General features: G+C 42.9%; 3 protein-coding genes across 12 annotated transcripts; 2 read left to right on the plus strand and 1 right to left on the minus strand.

The window, feature by feature from the left end:
* The first annotated feature begins 122 nt into the window (after positions 1-122).
* capn3b (calpain 3b) lies at positions 123-10,427 on the plus strand. Of its 5 annotated transcripts, XM_008313065.2 has the most exons (23): positions 126-667; positions 2,277-2,346; positions 2,450-2,568; positions 2,954-3,087; positions 3,936-4,104; positions 4,515-4,598; positions 4,689-4,780; positions 5,196-5,273; positions 5,467-5,627; positions 5,712-5,881; positions 5,974-5,985; positions 6,268-6,476; positions 6,581-6,617; positions 7,016-7,039; positions 7,256-7,342; positions 8,121-8,198; positions 8,292-8,349; positions 8,429-8,496; positions 8,619-8,687; positions 8,812-8,890; positions 9,142-9,258; positions 9,666-9,724; positions 9,811-10,427. In XM_008313065.2, exons 1-23 carry the CDS (start codon positions 350-352, stop codon positions 9,835-9,837), a joined length of 2,319 nt encoding a protein of 772 aa, XP_008311287.1. In that variant the 5' UTR covers positions 126-349; the 3' UTR covers positions 9,838-10,427. The 5 variants fall into 5 exon arrangements, 4 of the variants coding, with proteins under 4 accessions (XP_008311284.1, XP_008311285.1, XP_008311287.1 ...); XM_008313062.2 differs by having other exon boundaries at positions 124-667; positions 9,666-10,427; XM_008313066.2 differs by lacking the exon at positions 7,016-7,039 and having other exon boundaries at positions 127-667.
* On the minus strand, positions 9,734-18,335 carry LOC103380924 (zinc finger protein 106-like). 6 transcript variants are annotated; one of them, XM_025056854.1, is made up of 21 exons: positions 17,075-17,157; positions 16,878-16,940; positions 16,644-16,782; positions 16,470-16,531; positions 15,003-16,322; positions 14,599-14,938; positions 14,442-14,511; positions 13,984-14,138; positions 13,855-13,915; positions 13,136-13,772; positions 12,945-12,991; positions 12,725-12,858; positions 12,480-12,614; positions 12,283-12,399; positions 11,871-12,062; positions 11,680-11,742; positions 11,423-11,542; positions 11,079-11,150; positions 10,932-11,003; positions 10,713-10,859; positions 9,734-10,497 (listed from the first exon to the last, which is right to left on the minus strand). In XM_025056854.1, exons 3-21 carry the CDS (start codon positions 16,770-16,772, stop codon positions 10,432-10,434), a joined length of 3,939 nt encoding a protein of 1,312 aa, XP_024912622.1. In that variant the 5' UTR covers positions 16,773-16,782; positions 16,878-16,940; positions 17,075-17,157; the 3' UTR covers positions 9,734-10,431. The 6 variants fall into 6 exon arrangements, with proteins under 6 accessions (XP_024912622.1, XP_024912623.1, XP_024912624.1 ...); XM_025056855.1 differs by having other exon boundaries at positions 17,047-17,101; XM_025056856.1 differs by lacking the exons at positions 16,878-16,940; positions 17,075-17,157 and adding an exon at positions 18,219-18,335.
* churc1 (churchill domain containing 1) lies at positions 17,251-18,784 on the plus strand. The gene is made up of 4 exons (XM_008313061.3): positions 17,251-17,426; positions 18,243-18,378; positions 18,470-18,540; positions 18,658-18,784. The coding sequence occupies exons 1-4, from the start codon at positions 17,388-17,390 to the stop codon at positions 18,748-18,750; spliced, it is 339 nt and encodes a 112-aa protein (XP_008311283.1). The 5' UTR covers positions 17,251-17,387; the 3' UTR covers positions 18,751-18,784.
* The last annotated feature ends 224 nt before the right edge of the window (positions 18,785-19,008 follow it).

Here is a 19,008-nt window from a genome sequence, read left to right on the forward strand (position 1 = left end):
TTGTGAGTAGTGCTCAGTACTCTGGGCTGGTGCAGGGTCAGGGTTTCTCTCTGAGGAGACCCCCCCCTCCCCTTCTTTTAGGAGGTCTATATTTAGTCCCAGGGACCCAACAGTGACTGGGTGAGTTGTGACTGGAGAGAAGGTGCATGTGTGGTTGGTGGGTGACTGTCCATGAGCAGAGACTGTACTTATAAAAAGGAACTAAAAGTCATCACTTCGTCTTGGAGGAGGGCACAGGAAGTGGCACTGAGCTGTTTTGAAAGTTTTTTTTCTGCCTTTCTGCGAATAAGGAAGGGGTGAACGTAAGAAGCTGCAATCTGGGAGAGGAACAACGAACAGACAACGAAGCATGGAAGACAAACAACACAATGGACGAGTGCCTGTCGTGGAGGACATGAAGGTGAAAGTGCTTCGTGGAAGTGAAGCTTCGTTCGACTCTGAGGAGAAGTCAGATTATCCTCCATCTGGGGCCAACTCCATCTACACCGCCATCCTGAGCAGAAATGAGGCCGTCAAAGACGCCAAACGCCTCAAGACCTTCCTGGAGCTGCGGGACAAGTACGTGAAGAAGAATGTTATATTTGAGGACCCTCTGTTTCCTGCCAACGACTCCTCGCTCTTCTATAGTCACAAACCGGCCATGAAGTTTGAGTGGAAGCGTCCCACGGTAAGTCCCCTCTAATGTCTCAAGGAGTTGGACTTACTGACGAGCTCTGCTAAAGAAAATCCCTGTTTCACATCACTCACTCACTGCACATGAGTGGAGGTGTCAGGTTGGAGGGGCTGAGTGGCCGCGGGTGCATAACTCCAAGTTATCACCTTCTACCATCACCAAACAGCTGACACAAGAACACTCCCTGCCACGACCGGGAAACAGAGTAATGACCCGGAGTGGTTCAAACACATGAGTGTCCAGAGAGTGAAGAACCAACAGTTCTGGAACTCTTCACTGACCTGGAGTGTGTCCCTGTATTCACAGAAGCAGGAAAACACACAGATATAGACATAGAAACTGACACATGTGTGGACTGAAGCCAAGGGTTATGTTTGGTCAGAGTCATATCATAAAGTATCACCTTCATAACCTCATATATACCTGTTAATGGGAGTATGTGTATTTATATTACACCCGTAGAAGCAGTAGTACACGGAGGTTAACGTGCTGGGCCACACTCCAGTTCCTGGATGTGGTTCCTGACTCAGGTGGTTTGAAATGTATCGATTACGAATACTATTTCAAGAGCATGAAATTATTTCTTCCCTGTAAATTTCCTCATTTTAATAACATGATGTTTGATATTATTTTCCAAAATAGACTACCATAACTCCAAACAAGATTTACTACTGAAGCAGGAGTTCTTGTTCTTGGCCAAAAACATCAAATATTTACACATGCACTTCAAATCATGACACAATGTAGTACAACGTAGTAACTGCACTGAACACTGCAGGTGATTTAGTGCAGTTCAGTGGAGTGTTTTTGCCAGAGTGGTTTCAAACATTCAGATGAGATCAGTGACACATGAATCCGTCCAGAGGTCAACTGCAGTGTCCACTCTGAATACAGATTATGAGGCTGCATTTTACAGCATTCCTTATGGTCGGCTGTGTGATGATGACGATCACAGGCTTAATTAAATAATTAATTAAAAACACTGGATTTAAGATAAGCCAGATTTAAATGTAGCTGATGTCTTTATGCTCCATAAGAGCTAATTCATGAACCCAGTTATTTTTTAAAAAAGGAAAAGATCAGTTGACAAATTTCGTTTCAGTAATCGGTGACTAATCCTGTCACATGGAATGGTTTTCATGACAACAACCGTGTCCCAGCTTAAACTTATCCCCACTGACAGCTGCATGATTTGTAGCGTTGAGTTCCAGCCTCGGACTGAAGCCGTCAACCTAGCTGCCATGACAGGGACATGCATTTATGAGGTGAGGGCTTCGCTGTATTCTGCACAGCATTAGCACTTATTCAGATGGTCAGTAAAGTCTTGACCCCGTGACCCCCAACAGCTGACTGTTTATAAATATGCAGTGAATGAAAGTGATGCTCCCTGCTGCCAGATACTGCACCGCCTGGGAATTTTCTCGAACTCATTTCCAGTTTCAGGGTCAAGCTCTGTAATTATTAATCATGTCCAGTGTAGATGTTGTGAGAGATGGTTTGAAATTTAAAGATGTATATTTGTATTATATTTTTTTAAACAGATATCTCCCTCAATATTTCTCTGAATAAGTAAAAACCTTAGACTCACTTTGTTTTGTGACAGGAAATCTGTGATAACCCTCACTTCATCATCGACGGAGCAAACAGAACTGACATCTGTCAAGGAGAATTAGGTAACGATCTACATTTTCTTGGCTACCTGTTCTCTTCCTTCCACATTTGATTACTTGGATAATTGTTTTCATTTAAAAAAAAATTGTGGCGTTTTATGTCCAGGTGACTGCTGGCTGCTCGCCGCCATCGCTTGTCTGACACTGAACGAGAAGCTTCTGTACAGAGTGATTCCTAAAGATCAGAGCTTCACTGAGAACTATGCTGGCATTTTCCACTTCCAGGTGTTACACTGTGATTCATTAAATATGAAATAGTAAAAACTCTGTATCTTCAGGACAGAGTCTGTCTATCTCCTAAAAGAAAGTAGCAAAAAAAATCAGCCAAAATTAATTTGAAAAAAAAGTGAACTGAGGTTAGCTATGAAGATGGTGAAAAAGATAGAGAAAGGCGCGGAGATAAATATGGTTTTGACATCAACCAAAGCTGGCTAAAGGCTGGATTTGTCAAACGTAGTCTATTTGGTTTGTTCCTCAGCTCCAAGTAAAACAAAAATAAATCACAAAGTCAATTTTCTAAATAAATAACAGTTTTTGTCTCAATATCAATGTATTCCTTCCTTCCCTTCTTATATACATTTTCCTACTTTGACCTCATTCTTCTTTTCAGTTCTGGCGTTACGGTGAATGGGTGGACGTGCTTGTGGACGACCGTCTCCCCACCTGCAACAACCGCCTGGTGTTCACCAAGTCGTTCAGAAAGAACGAGTACTGGAGCGCACTTTTGGAGAAGGCCTATGCGAAGTAAACAGAGTGTGTGCAGCCTCGCTGCAGCGCCACCACTCATGTGACACCATTTTATTCCCACGTTCTGGCTCACATTTTGCACACTGGAAAATGCCTGAATGTGGAGTGAAAGCTGAAAAAAAAATTATTGTTTTAAAAGTTAAGTGGAAATAACATCAGACATCTTGATTTGACATCATGTGTCATGGAAGATGAACTCCTCATAAAACAGCTGATCTATGACCTTATTATAAAATGATCACAGAGGTCAAATGGTCAGACGTATTTTAAGAACTTAAAAAAAAAAGTCTCATGAAAGTGATAGTACAGACTGGTAGTCAGTGTTTCAGCCAGGAAACACTGACTCCAGGACGCTTACTTTTACCTCAGAGGCTAAAAACTGCAGCATATCAGTCTCCTGAAATCCCACACCAAAGAAAGAGAACTGCTTTTTAAAACCGATATTGAGAACTGAGAACTTTCTGCTTCCAAAAACCAAAACCGATAACCAACCTGGAGATGAGATACATCATGACATCAATACTGTAAACAACACTAGATACAGTTTTGACTCTTTAAACAAGATATATATTTTTAACAATTGAAAAATTATAAGCAACTATTTGATATTTCAAATGAATATCTATCGAAATAATGTGCATTCCTTATTGATAAAAAATAAAGGTCTTTTAAATAAAAGACCTAGTGTAGAAATATAGCAGAAATATAACTTTATTAGAAAGTACCATCTTGGAGCCTTTTTCAAAGTAACTATACCTGTATATGGGTATAATAATACCCAGACCTTTAAAGTAAACGTCACGGCCTATTTATGAAGAACACACACCTCTGTCACCGTGTCTCAGGCTGCACGGCTCGTACGAGGCTCTGAAAGGAGGGAATGCCTTGGAAGCCATGGAGGACTTCACGGGCGGGGTCACAGAGTTCTTCGATTTGGACGAGGCGCCCAAGGAGCTCTACAGCATCATGAGGAAGGGGCTGCAGAGGGGCTCGCTGATGGGCTGCGCCATAGACGTGAGTGATGGACAGATGGACAACTAAAGTTCACGGGAAAAACAATGTCAGAGTCTCTACGCAGGGCTGGCAAGTGGCATAGCCACTAGAGGGCGCCATCTATACAAAGGGCACCAAAAATGAGGGAAGGAAAAGTGTTATTTTCACTATTCATATTCAAAAACTATTATTGATTATTAAGAAATGTTCTTTGGTGCGAAAGTCAGTGTCGTAGAGGTTGATGGTGACAGGGGGCAGTGTTGCACAAGTTACGCAGCTCTCCGCTGTTGCCACGGTAACAAAGTAGCAGTGAATCAAATAAAAACCTGGGGTTAACCTGTGATTAACTTATCTTTTGATTTTATTGTTTTCACAGTCTACATATTTGTGTTAAACCATTTCCTGTCTGACGTGTTGTCACTTCATCTCAGGTCACTTCAGCCAGTGAAATGGAAAGTCGGACTCAGCAGGGCCTGATCAGAGGCCACGCCTACTCTATCATTGGCCTGGAGGAGGTAGAGTCAAATGTTCTGTCTATTTGAATTCAGAACGAGTTGTTTTTCTGTGACATAGTGATGATTCACGTCTGCCCACCGTCCCTCCAGTGTGATCAGGTCGCCAAGGACACTAAAATACGCCTGATTCGCCTGCGTAATCCCTGGGGCCGAGTGCTGTGGAAGGGCCCGTGGAACGCAACGTAAGATGACAATGATTTGAAATATTCATACTTATCAAATACAAATAGCCATTTGGTACAGAAACAAGCCCAGGAAGTTAGGGTGCCACGGTTAGTCGACACAATCGACAATTAAAATAGTCGGTACTGCTGGTCAAAACACAAAACAAAATGAGTTAATCTAGTGAAAAATAGAAATTAAAACATGTAGAGGCTCCATGGTGAGTTCACAGAACTGATTCTGATCAGAACTGACCCAGATGTACAATGCCCAAAATAAGCTTCTTGGATGAAACTAAACTTCTGGGGTTTTTTTAAAAGTATTTTGACTATGAGTAACTACAAATACACAGAACGTGAACTTGGACTATGAGTAACTACAAATACACAGAATGTAAACTTTTTTTTTTACTAATGTGCTCCTGTGTCTCTGTAGGTCTAACGAGTGGTCGACCATTTCTATCGCAGACAAGGAAAACTTAAAAAAACAAACCGTGGAATCCAGTGAGTTCTGGTGAGTTAAACCACCGTAACCTCTGCCTTACTGCACAATGACGATCAAGAACGGGTGAGTTAAACCACCGTAACCTCTGCCCAATGACGATCAAGAACATTCCAATCTAAGTCATCGTTCAAAAAGGAAGAACTTGTTCTCAGGAAAAGAAAGTTGTTCTCCCCTGAGCTTCCTCTTTCGTGTTCCCCTGAAGGATGTCTTTCACAGATTTCAAGAGGAACTTCACCAAGCTGGAGATGTGTAATCTGACCCCCGACACGCTGCAGGGTGATGAAAGACAGAGCTGGACTGTGTCGGTCAACGAGGGCCGCTGGGTGAGGGGCAGCTCTGCTGGAGGCTGCAGGAACTTCCCAGGTTGGACTCCTCGAGGAGCCGAGCAGCGACAGTCGTTTCAGGGTCTCCAACGGCAAACATTTAGTTTTCATTTGCTTTTTCCAGACACGTTCTGGACCAACCCCCAGTACCGACTGCAGCTGTACGAGGAGGACGACGAACCCGAGGAGAAACAGGCGAGCTGCACGGTGGTCGTGGCTCTGATGCAAAAGGGTCGACGGAAGCAGCGCCATCAAGGGGCCGTGTTCCTAACCATTGGGTTTTCTATCTACGAGGTAGTTCTGAGCAGAGCAAAGATTTCCTGTGGGAGCAGTACTCCTAATGCGTGTAGTTTGGAGTAAAAAACTATTCTTCTGTGTCTCTGCAGGTGGACGAGGAGGTATGACCGTGGTGCAGAAGATTATTACTTTGATAAAGTCAGTCCTTTACACTTGTAGTACCCCACAGCCAGTAGGTTATATTGAAACCTTGTGTCATGAGTTGAAATATTTGACAGAGCTCATTGACATTATCATCCTCAGAAAAGCAAAACCTTGAACATTAATTAAAATGCATTAAATGTCTGTATTTGTATTATATGCAGACAATTAAGTGCAGTAAATGTGTCCACTTCCCAGATCCTCCATTTCGACAGTCTCTGTATTTCCTCTTCCGTCCACAGATGCGAGGGAAGAACCAACACCTACAGAAGGACTTCTTCCTCTACACAGCCTCCAAAGCTAAATGTAAAACCTACATTAATCTGCGGGAGGTGACGGAACGATTCTGTCTGCCTCCGGGGGAGTACGTCATCATCCCGACGACCTTTGAACCCCATGAGGAGGGCGAGTACATCCTCAGGGTCTTCTCTGAGAAGAACATCTCGTCAGAGTGAGTATCTCTGAGATGTTTTCATCGGCAACACAGTAAAACTGGAGCAAAGGCTTCGAGGACGGAGCAGGTTTTGATGCACGGAATGTTCTTTTCTACAACAGGGAAGTGGAGAACACGATCGAGGCCGGACAAATACAGGTCAGAAACTGGGTTAAAGAAACTGAAGTATTCTCAGAAGTTTTTTCACGAGTACTGCAGTGTTGAAATAACTCAGTACACAGATGGACACAGTCAGGACGACAGTTATCTTTATGTTGAACAGCAGGAACTTACTGACGAATTCTGTGAATCTTTTGTAAAATGACTTGAGGATGAAAACGAAAACACCGTGAATTCCTAAACTATGACTCTCTGCCCACTGTGTACGACGACACCGCAGTACGAGTGGAAGTCCGGTCACATGACCACTGCCCTGTAAACCACCTGTCTTTTCACCTGTTACTGAGTGTCACTAACAGACTTGACTGTCCAAGTGTACTTTCCTCCTCCTCCTCATCTCATTTCATCCTCCTGTCCTTCCTTTCCTTGACCACCAGCAAGACAAGATACAGAAGGAAAAGGTAATGCAAACATGTTAGCATGTTCTGCATGACTTTCTCTCACCCCCCCCTCCCCCCCGACCCCCTCTGCTCCTCTACGTCATACTTTATCAATGCTACCAGCTGACAGCAGTGGAAGTACTGCAGTATATATTAATTTTCTTTTTCTCTCTTCTGTCTGTCCTTTCTAACTCCCTCCTTTCGTCTCTCCCTGCACCAACATTATCCACATGGCAGCCTATTGTGTTTGTGTCAGACAGAGCACGGGCCAACAAAGAGATCGCACACGACGGCATCTGGGGAGACATCAAGAAGAAACCCAAGGTAAAAGCTACATGTGTTTCATTATTTGTGCAGCAGCAACGCTGAGGTCACTCTACAAATGTGTCTCTTGACCTTTGCTCAGTCGCATCACTACTGCCCCCTTGAGACAGATGAGTATGTAATGAATCCTGACCAGATCAAATGACCAGAATAATGGCAGGAGCTTTAAAGCCAAATGATATTAAGTTGCGTGGCTGCACCTGTTTTCTCAAGAGGCTTCATTATGTTAGAGTTGTTTATACAGCGTGTTAACCTCAGGTGCTGCCCTCCAGTGGATTAGTAGGGAATGTACAAAGGACTAATAAAGTCATCCGTCATGAAGACAATTTAATCTCTTGGAATTAAAAAAAAAAAACATATACTTGCTAATTTCTCCCAACTATTGTACTCACTAGGGGGCGCTGTGAATAGGTAAACTACAAAATACGTCCATGTGATGAACTGTAGGTGTACATAATAATCATAATGAAATGTTTTTAGATACAAATTGAAATATAGTTTTTGGCCTAAGAAGAAAAAGCTTTTCTATGTTTACGTTTTTGTTGTTTAAAAGCTTTTTTTATTTTTGCATATCCATGCCCTCCAAAATATGTCTGCTCTGGAAGAAAAAAAACTCCTCTGTCCTTATAGTTTTGTATCAGCAGATGATGTTTCGTAAATCTAGAATTATACCCCCCCCCCATCTGTTGTGTTTTCTAATAAAATACCCCCCCCCAAAAAAAAACCATCTGTTGTGTTTTCTAATAAAAATTAAAACAAAAACAATGCACATCTGCAGAGAAAACTATTTGAACCAGAAGAGGAGACTGATGAGGAGAAACAGTTCAGAGCCATTTACCAACAGATTTCTGGTGAGGTGAGTATTAAAGTAACGGTCAGGGCATCACTGTGTCTTTGTCGTTTGTTTGTTTTTTTCCCAAACTGACAACAAATGTTCTGTTTACAACAGGACATGCAGATTTGTGCCAATGAACTTAGAAGAATCATGAAGAACGTTCTGGCCAAGCGTGAGTAGGACAAGGATCGCTGAGGCACTCGAGCGGTGTACGGTTACACACATTAAAACCAGTTGATTCTTGTTCACAGACAGTCAGATTAAGACCAAAGATGGCTTCAGCCTGGAGACATGTCGGAGTATGATCGCACTGATGGACGTATCCTCAATCAACAAGAACATTTCTCGTTTTTATAAATAAGAATGTACTCTGTTACAGATGGAGCTGCATTAATAATTACTTTTTAAAAATGTTTTTTCCTATACGTCAACTTCATTCAGACTGACGGATCAGGAAAGCTGAACTTTGAGGAATTTAAGCATTTGTGGAAAAAGATCAAGCAGTGGCAGGTGATGAGAGCCCACTGTCTGTCAGTCAGTCAGCTCAGCTCATGATGAGAGCCCACTGTCAGTCAGTCAGCTCAGCTCTGCTCTGCCGGCTTCCACCTAACTGTCAATCTGTCTGCGTTTGCAGCTGATCTTCACACGTTACGACAAAGACAAATCTAGTTCCATCAGTAGTTTTGAGATGAGAAACATCGTAAACGAAGCAGGTGAGACCAAGAACTGAGCACAGAAAACACTTCTCTCCTTCAGCAACATTCCCACTGTGAGCCATTTTAATATATTCCAAAATATGTGTCAAGACAAACATAAGCACTTTGTGAGATTCAGTCTGAAACAGATTGTTGCAGCACACCTGTATGAACACGTGACAGTGAAGTCAGTACATATTTTTGTCCTTCGCCTCAGCGTCCACCTGTTATAAACTGAAACCTCTGGATTGGTGTCCCTCTCCACGCAGGCTTTCACCTGAACAAACAGCTGTATGACATCATAGCCATGCGTTACGCAGACGAACACCTCAACATTGACTTCGACAGTTACATCTGCTGCTTTGTGAGGCTGGAGGGCATGTTCAGTAAGTAACACAACATGTGATCGTATACAACATATACACATGTATATGTATATACATGTATATATATATATTCATGTATACTGTATATATTTACCACTGTCACTGTATGTAAACAGAGATCTTTTTGGTTTACATCATACATTCTCTCTCTCCATCTAGTAATTTTATCACATACAGTATATAAACATATATGTACATACATACCCTCCCGACTACCAAGAAACAAATATTGTCCAATCACACTTAAAAAAAAAAAAATCCCAGCTCCTTGAAGGGTACCAAAGCACCCGCCCCTTCACAGCCCTAAATGTCCTCTGTAGCAACAGGGTGTAGTAGTAAGTGGTAGTAGTCACAAGGATATATACATACATGCAGTACTCTATGATGTCACTGTGTTTCTCCTGCAGGAGCCTTTAATGCCTTTGATAAAGACGGCGATGGAATCATCAAACTCAATGTCCTGGAGGTGAGTCCATTTTTTTTTATCCCTGCTGCTGAAAACAAGCATCATCAACATTTCTTGTTTAAAATCGACCTTTCTTCTCTTCACAGTGGCTCCAGTTGACTATGTACTCTTAATATAACTTTTCTGCCACCGGGTGTCGCTGCAGTCAGACGTTTTTGAAAGCAGCAGAATAGTGAAAGATCGTTTTTTTTTTGCCTCAAACTTGCGCCATGTGTTGATGTGGAAAGGCACTGACTCTGAGTGAACATGAGCATTCAGTTTGACAAGACCTTACATCGATGAAATAATTGTAAATAAACAAGGACAACCGTTGTTAAAGTAACTGCAGCATGATATCGTTTGAAATGTGACAGTTAGTGTTGTAATATAAGCAGGTTCTGATGAGACCTGATGAATAAACTCTCTGTGCATGGCTTCACATATTAAGGCTGTGATAAGAGACCTCCTCCTCCATCTTGAGGTCAAACCACTAATAGCAACAAACTTAACTAGGGGCAAAACTGTTAAGGCGACATGCTGGCGAACGGAGGCACAGAACGGCGTCAGACACACCGGCGAACATCGCATGTGTTGTTGTCTTCTCACGATCAGGTATCATCACTTCAGTGCTTCAAACAGAAACTGTGTCCATAATTCTGTGAACTAATTCAGCTTTGAAAAAAAAAAAATCACCAAAATAAAGATAGTCCTCCATTCTCTGGAACACTTTACCTATGCTCTGAGCAATTAGCCTTGCTGTCCTCCACGTGGCTGAACATGTGAGCCGGCAGATCCTGGAGGAAGAAGGAAGAACAGACAGGGAGCAAAGTGTTAGCACAGCAGTGTAGCCGGCTACAAACACACACACACACACAGAGAGAACCACAGATGAGTTCACAGTGGCAGCTCTGGTTCAGTGCACCATGGGAGTTCCCCCATCAGTACAGGCCTGTGCAGCATAGGTGAGTTATGAGTCAGGTTTGATTGAACTAAAGGAGACGCTCATCACCTGCTGGATTGACTGCTGACTTGGGAAGAAAGCGTTACAGTCCAACCAGCAGCATTTGACCGTCTGCAGACTCCTACTGGTGTGACCTCGGACAAGATGCTCGGTCAGATGTTCTGGTACACCGAAAATCAGGGAGCAGCCCTGCCACTGGACAAGGGACGTACAGATGTTAGAACATGAAAGAACATGGACAGAACTATGAAAGACGTTTGTCCTCACCCAGCAGCGGTAGTTTTTCCTCAGGTCCAGCTGGACTGACTGGATACTGCCATCATAACAGCCCGTGTACATCTGCACCACAATGACAGACTGGTTCAGGTACACCACTCACCAACACTCAAATATAAAGATGTCCAAGACACTTACTACACTCCTGTAGACGGTCAAACACAACGCCATGTCACTGTGACCACCGTACACCTGCAGGCAGTCACTGGACTAATGGAGGGGGGAAAATAGAGAAAAGGTCTCATTTAAAATTACAACCAAAGCACAAAGATCCCTTTGAACCAGGGCTCTCCTACTCCTCATGCTGTGTTACATTTAATTTCATTACTCACTTTGAAGATTATTAATATATATATATATATATATATATATATATATATATACACACTTTAAATAATATAAATACTTAATCAAAGTGGACAAAATATTCTGTGTTCAGTCTGTTACAGTTACAGTAACTTGGTGTAGACCCACGTCAGTACCTGCAGATTGAAGACCCTGACCAGTCCGTCCAGACAGGCTGTGACCATCACAGTACCCAGGACGACGATGGAGGTCACGGCGCTTTTGTGACCTCTGTAGGTTGTCAGCAGATCACCAGTCTGTGAGAAACAAAAGAAATGATACCAAAGCAGAAACAGCACGACCATAAAAACATCCCATGAGGCATTACTCGACATCTGACCATCACTTTATCATACATTCATCCTACATAACTTTGAACTTTTGTGTCACTTACGTGAACATTGTGAGTGTGAACTGCCGTGTCACTTGACCCACTGAAAATCAGGTCTTTCGCCACCTGGAAAAAAAAGAAGAACATTTCTGATGTGTCTTTTGTTTATCTGTTAACGACTGTTGCTGAAAGTTTCAGAAATTATAACAAATACAGAACAGTTTTTTTAGCTCTGATCATATCCACTCCCTCACCGTCAGACACAGCACAGTTTTGCTGTGGCCCTTCAGTGAACGCAGCAGGAGAGCGCTCTTTGCATCCCGGACACTGATGGTGCTGTCGTAGGAGCCGACCAGCAGGAGGCGGCGTGCGCCCTCTTGCGCCGTTCCCAAGCAGCTCACACCACGTGGACCGTGGCAATCAAAAACACTGAGAAGTTTCTGAGTCTGAGGGAGGAAACCAATTATGATCCAAATGAAGTTTTTCAGGAAATGACATTTTTTATGTCAGGATTTATTTTCAATCATAAAACATTATTCTTCATTTTAGAACACACACAAAGAATTACTAAATATGAACCTATTTTTGTTTGTCTCTAATCAAAACTTTGAAGACGAGGTCCAGGACTGGACTCTGGATTCTGTCTAATGACTTGGTTTAACTCACCTTCAGGTCAAAGGTGGTGACAGCACCGCTGGCCAATCCAACGTAGAGAATGTTCCAGGCTACGTGCAAACACAAGACCCTGTCTGGGACTGAGATCTTCTCCAAACACTTCTTAGACTAGATACGAAAACACAGAACTAAGACACAGAGAGGTGACAGAGGGACGACCAAACGGTTCACCACAGGGTTTTCTGCACCTTTATGCTGTAACAGCGAATGGTTTGGTCACTTGATCCTGTGTAGAGACGAACAGGCGTGTTGGGGAGAGACGACACCAGCAGGCAGTTGACTTTGTCTGTGTGTCCGTCAAACACAGCTGCGAGCTCCCTGGTCTGAAGACGAAGAGGAGAAGGAAGCGTGGTCACAACCACACAAACTCATCCAAAGACATCATTTGGTCCTGGGTAAATGTATGAACCGTTTCTGTTTCAGACCCACTCACCTTCAGACAGTGCGCTCGTGCTGTGTTATCCTCTGAACAGGTGTACAGTAGACCTCCGTGGACCTGCAGTCCATGCACAGAACCAGCATGACTCTGGAAGGTTCCAAGTGACAGTTCCACATCCTCAACAAAGTCTAAGAGGTGACAGATAAAGAAGCTTCAAGATTTTGTTTTCAATTAATGTGTAATCTTTACACATGCACAAGGGGGCGGGGCTTACCCACAGGAATCACTTCATCTTTGCACGCCAGAGAAACTTGAGTTTTACTGAAATATGAAAGCAATGTCAATATGAGAGCATAAGAGCATGAATTTCAAAGTAAGAGCTCAGAGGTCAGATCCTTTCATTTTAGATTGAAATTAAGTTCAACACAAACATCCAACATGAGACCAAAACACAAACACTGTCACCTGTCAACAGCGACCTGCTGGACCGTCTGTGTGCCGGCAGAACTTGACTCCCCGACCACATCGTTCTGAAGAGGTTCTACGTGAACTGGATCGTCAGCTCCCAGATCAGTATCTGAATCATCGATGTCTATGACTGTTCCCTTAGAAGGCTCTATAATTTTGACAGAGTCATCGCTGTCTTTGCCGCCATCACTGCTGTCACCAGAGTCGATCAGAGTCTTATCATCGATTGTGACCACAGCAGACACAGTTTGGTCTCTGTCTCCTGAAATCTTCTCTCTTCCTGAAGTTTTATCCTGATTTCCTTTCATCTCAACCTCGCTGTAGCTTAACGTTGACCACCGATCTTCTGTTACGTCATTGACTACCCCTACACTAACACGGTCAACCGTCTCCTGCGACTTGGAGGAGGATTCACAATCAATCTTGACCGATGATGAGGTAGAAGTAGACACAGCTACTGAGCAGCTCAGGTCAGGGGTCACGGGTTGGTTCGAAGGTACTTGAGTTGAATCAGAGGTTGAGGAGAAGAACTGTGTGGCAGCAGGTGGAGAACAGCGTTCCTGTTTCATCTTCACGGCCGCTGCAGACGGTGCGGCGACTTTCAGGTCAACACTGGACGCTCCACAGTAGCCCTCTGATTGAGACAATGTTTTAAATCAATATTATCTATAATCAACATTATTTACTCTTTTGAACGTTAGTATTTTCATTCCTACCTTGCATCATCTGCAGGATCTCAATGCGTTTCGCCCTCAGGTTGTTGACCTCAGCAGTGAACTGAAACAAACAGAGAAGCTCTTCATTTGAACCTGGGAACAGTTCATGAAACACGTCGGTGCTACTACCTGATGTCTCATCAACATGAGTCTTTGGACCTCAGTGTAAGCGGCTGTCAGGACGTTGCGAGCCTGGATCAGGGATTGGTCCAAAACATGAAGCGAACGACTCAGCTCATCCTCCCGTACAGACACGGTCAACAGCTCTCCCACCTGAGTCTGGTCTGTGGGAGGTCATCAGTTAGGATTGGTGCCACTGCAGTCATGTGACTCGCATAACAAATCTTTGGTTTATAGAAAACAAAACTGCCTCCAGAGTGATACTGCACTACAGTAGTATAAAATTACACAGAATAACTGAGGCAGCGCGCCTTGACCTAATGTGATCAGTGCATCTTGGCTTAATTAGTTACACATATGTCGAGCCAGGATGAAAAGGCTGCAGCTATCGCTCACAGAACCACCGATCGGAAAATGGATATCAGTCGCACTTCTTACTTCACGGCCGTTGAACAACAGCTGCTTACCTTTTTTGTCTGTGTTTGATTTTACTTTACTTCTTTTTCCTCTCAGCTTTTCGTCACAGAGGTCTTCATCCTACAGAAGAAAATACACAGGAATATTAAAAACACAAACATCCCACAATAAAGACAGAGAATTTCCAAAAGAATCCTAAATTCTTACCGTACTGTGTTTCCGCTTTTTGACGACCGTAGGTTCTCTCAGGAGTCCACTGTCTTTCTGCGGGGGCAGCTCTACTTGGACAGAGACTGTGGTCACTGGGAGGCAGCCCCCACCCTGATGCCCCGTAGAACACTGCGGCTGCCAGGACTCCACCCGTGTTTCTGCGTGGAGGGCAGCATCCATGGTGTAGCTCTGTTCAGGTGGTGAAGACGACCGTGTCTCCGCAGGACTGTACGGGACTGAGTCCCAGTGGAATCCCTCCGACAGGGGCAGGTCACCCTGCAGTGGTTGTTCTGAGATCCTGTGGTCAGCTGAATGATTTGTCAGCTGGGTGCCAACCCTGTAGAGACACACAGCAGCATGTGTCATACACACTAACACTAGTGGTGCATTTATAGTCATACCTGGGACATCTGCTGGACATTTCCTGCTTGTTTCTTCTGAGGTCGTTGTAAATCTCCATCCAGCTCTGCCTGGTCCTGGGGCTTGAAAAGCTGAAGCGCTTGTTCACAGTCGATTTACGAATTATCTCTTTCTTTGAGCTTGACGAGCTGAGGCGGTTGTTCACAGTCGGTTTAAGAATGATCTCTCTCCCTGGGCCTGATGAGCTGAGCAGCTTGTTGACCGTTTGTCTGAGACTGGTCTCTATCGCCGGTGGTGGATTCACTGGTTTGTGGGCAATACGTATCTTGCGTGAAGTCTTGTTGGCTGTGACTTCCTGAGGTTGTCTGTTTGCAGCCCCTGGTGTGGCCCGACTTTGCAGACATGGTTCTGCTGCTGCTGCTCGGTTGCAAACGGTCCAAAATTGCTCCGATGAAGCTTCCGGGAGTCGCTCCTTCTGCCCCTCAGTCTGTTGTCTAATGCTGCTTTGAGACGATCGAGCCCCAGGGGTGATGCTGTGTTTTCTGGCTTCTCGTTCTGCTCTACACGGCTCCCTCACTCCCAGCTCTCTTCTGATCTGCTTCAGCAGTGAAGCGACATCGTGGGATGTAGGAGCTGCATCGCTGGATCTGTTCTCTGGAGGACAATTGGGAAAAGAACTCATGTCCTTGGGCCTTGACTGGACAGATGTAGTGCGGGCTTGCCTTGAGTCATTGTGACTGTTTCCAGACAATGTCGTTTGTTTTGGTGGCCCGTCTTTGGGGCGTTTTGGATGCGTAAACTGTCTCTGTGTTTGTGAGGTCTCCACTGTGACCTTGGTGGACAGTTGGTGGACAGAGCAGTTGTCTTTATTCATCTTCTGGTGAGTAATTTTCTGTTGGGTGCAATTCTGATTCCAAGTTCTAGCAGAAAGCTGGTCTGAACCCCCCTGTTGGCTGGTAGCTTTATTCTCTTTGATTCTAACAACAACGTGAATTCCTCCTGTTTGGTGTTTTTCCAGCTTCTTCGTGTTTGTGTCCACCTGGCTGGCACAAGGTTTTTGTTGTTTGTGTTGTTTGTGTTGTTGTTGTTGTTGTTCTGGTACTGAAGTTGAAGTGTTGGCATCTTGATGTTTCTGATTCAGCTTCTTATTCTTTTTATTCTTTTTCTTAAGGACTCTGTTTCTCTCAAAGATCCTTTCGAGGACGTCAATGGGCAAAGTCTTAGCTAAAGATAAGGCTTTGGTTTTTGTAGACTTGGTGGCCTTCAACAAGTCTTGGTGTCTAGCAGTGGAGATGTGCTGGGAAAACTCAAACAAATTCAGGAATGTCATCACACACACTACGCAGTGGTGGACGGCATCCCTGTTAAAAAGAAATAAAAACAAAAAAGTGTGAATAATATATAAGTATTTTTCTCTTTTTTCCTTATAGTGGGATCTTAAGTTAATCATACATTGATGAACTACACTTTTAGAAAAAAAAAAAACTTTAGTGTCCAGCATCACTCACTTGTCTAGCATCTTCTGTAGCTCCTGGTGATGCTTTATACTATGCATATGGTCGTAAGATTCCTGCAGTTAGAGAAGAAACTTCAATTGAATCAAATTGAAATAAGGATGGTGATTAGAGTTTAAAGAAAACAAACACAGGGTGAACGCAGCTCTTCACAAATGTCCAACTTACAATTTTTAAATACATTCTCCGACACAGAGCGCAATATTCGTTGTTGTCGATTATCTTCGTTTTCTTTTTGTTCTTCTTATTGGCAGGTGTGTCGTTGACCTGTGCAGCTGTGGGCTTAGGTTCTGACATCTCCCTGAAACTACAAAATAAAAGAACAGCACTGCCTCATGAGAACAATGAAACATTAGACTGGACGCAAGTTATTGAATTAAAAAAGGTGCGAATCGAGCCTACATTTTACAAAAAAGCAGCAGCAGAACAACGTGGTCACGTTAGACTGACGTGAAGTTGACTCAACTGTTTGAATAAGTTGACATTTTTTAAATGACAGTAAATTAAATACAGCAGCAAACGCAGGGTTAGATGCAACAGGTTCAGATAATGTACATATAAAGTTACGCACAATCTGAATCGTAAATAATAATAACTACCAGGTTGGTCCGGATTCGCATGTGTACAAGTCGCCAGTGACTACTGACCCGCCATGCTTGTTATGTACGTTACGTCAAGCGAGAACGTCGCACAAGCATTGACGTCAGCTTCGTTTGGAGTAGATTTACAAAAGAAGATGGCAACACAAAAAATGTGTTTTCACGTGAAGATATTTTATAACTCTAACAAGCCACAGAGGCTGGCGGTGAATGCGGAAGTCGACGTAAAGCGGAATAAAAATAATAATAATTTGGGATTTTGCGTGAAGACGGTTTTGTTTGTCGTATATTTTATTTACAAAGGAGAGGAAAAATGTGCAATGGTTGTGTACACAAAGAGTATCCCAACCGGGTAAGATGGAATCTTAACCGATAACGTTTTTGCAAAATGTATAGCTTACTAACTTCCTCTTAGTAAACTTGCTGCTTGGAAACGAACGCTATTGAGATACGTTTAAAAAAAGCGCTACTATAAATCTTTTCATTGCTACTTTCAGAATTTTGTTTACGTCATCAATCTTCCTGTTTCATATAATGTACCGTATCGTGTGTATGAGTGCTAATCTGAAAGCTCTGGACGAGTGCGTCGTTTCCCCTTGCATTTAAAAAATATATACAATAAACATTATTATCCTACAATGGTCGTTTATGTGACCTCTTGGACCGGGATTTTCAGGCAGCGATGAACATTTGGCAACAAATTTAACTGTTGCCACAGTTAAATCCAAATCTAAATTTTCACACAGAGTAAAGGGGACAAAGATAAACGTGCTGAGCTATGCACTAGCAACTAGTACACCAAACACAACTATGATACCTTTCTAAACTTATTTAGTACATGCATACTGTGTATAAATGTCATAACACAGACTGCCGTACGATTTTCTATAAGTGAAGACAGATACGCTAAAGTAAACCTAATAGTTGCTAAATGTATGTCTGAAATGTATTTATCAGAGTTAAATGTATACTTGTAAAACAGTTCAATTACCCTGAACTTAAATCCATAGTACCTGATATTATATTATACAGAGACAGAAAAAGTTGCAAAGTTAACATCATACCTTGGTATCCACGTCTCAGTGAGAAATGTCTTTCTCGTGAATACATCCTATTTTAGATCACACACACAAAAAATACTTACTATATTTTTTATTTTCTTGCTCAGGGAAACACGTGTCTGGAGGATGGTTCCTACCTGATGAACTACCTGTGCTGTGCCAGCTGCCACCAGAGGGACTTTGTGCTGATCAGTAACAAGGCCACAGAGGATGAGGATGGAGAGGAGATCATCACATATGACCGTCAGTCTTTTTCACTTGTTTCTCACAGTACTGACACTTTGAAGCAACGACTGTGTTGTTAAAAACCACTGGTTTTTATTTGTTCTTCCAGATGTTTGTAAAAACTGTGATCACGTCATCGCAAGACATGAATATACTTTCTCTGTTGTGGATGAATATCAGGTGAGTGTTATTCGTTTCCTTTGGTCAGCAGTGTTAGAAAAGTAGTGTTTTTAAGGAAATATTCATTAATACCCAATATGTGTAGTATTCATTGAAAGTGGTTGTTGTTTTATCCAGGAGTACACAATGCTGTGTATGCTGTGTGGAAAGGCTGAGGACTCCATCAGTGTGTTACCAGACGATCCCAGACAGTCTGCGCCTCTTTTTTAATACCCCAGAAAAAAGAAACACACACACACACACACATATCAAACCTGGCCATTGCTCAATTCCTCCATCAACTAATACACACTTAGCAGTACTGCTGGCTGCCTCAGGGTTCCAACCATACATAATGTCCGTTTTAAAATTTCAACACTTTTGAATTTTTTATGCTTCTCCACAACTACTGTATTCCTATAACTGTTGGGCAGGAAGTATAGATTTTATATCAGTATTCTGTATCTTTATCATTTTATGTCTGTGCTT

This window comes from Cynoglossus semilaevis, chromosome 7 (genome assembly GCF_000523025.1).
Source record: "Cynoglossus semilaevis isolate Cse_v1.0 chromosome 7, Cse_v1.0, whole genome shotgun sequence".
Lineage (NCBI taxonomy): Eukaryota > Metazoa > Chordata > Actinopteri > Pleuronectiformes > Cynoglossidae > Cynoglossus > Cynoglossus semilaevis.

Excerpts from the sequence above, each read along its gene's own strand:
- capn3b (XM_008313062.2), top strand. The coding sequence starts at position 350 with ATGGAAGACAAACAACACAATGGACGAGTGCCTGTCGTGGAGGACATG. Across the intron at positions 5,274-5,466 it reads GTGGAATCCAGTGAGTTCTG|GATGTCTTTCACAGATTTCA; the intron begins GTGAGTTAAACC and ends GTTCCCCTGAAG. Across the intron at positions 9,259-9,665 it reads GAGGCTGGAGGGCATGTTCA|GAGCCTTTAATGCCTTTGAT; the intron begins GTAAGTAACACA and ends TTTCTCCTGCAG.
- LOC103380924 (XM_025056856.1), bottom strand. The coding sequence starts at position 16,772 with ATGTCAGAACCTAAGCCCACAGCTGCACAGGTCAACGACACACCTGCC. Across the intron at positions 13,773-13,854 it reads GATCCTGCAGATGATGCAAG|AGGGCTACTGTGGAGCGTCC; the intron begins GTAGGAATGAAA and ends TGTCTCAATCAG. Across the intron at positions 11,543-11,679 it reads TTCACACTCACAATGTTCAC|ACTGGTGATCTGCTGACAAC; the intron begins GTAAGTGACACA and ends TGTTTCTCACAG.
- churc1 (XM_008313061.3), top strand. The coding sequence starts at position 17,388 with ATGTGCAATGGTTGTGTACACAAAGAGTATCCCAACCGG. Across the intron at positions 17,427-18,242 it reads ACAAAGAGTATCCCAACCGG|GGAAACACGTGTCTGGAGGA; the intron begins GTAAGATGGAAT and ends TTTCTTGCTCAG. Across the intron at positions 18,379-18,469 it reads GGAGATCATCACATATGACC|ATGTTTGTAAAAACTGTGAT; the intron begins GTCAGTCTTTTT and ends TTGTTCTTCCAG.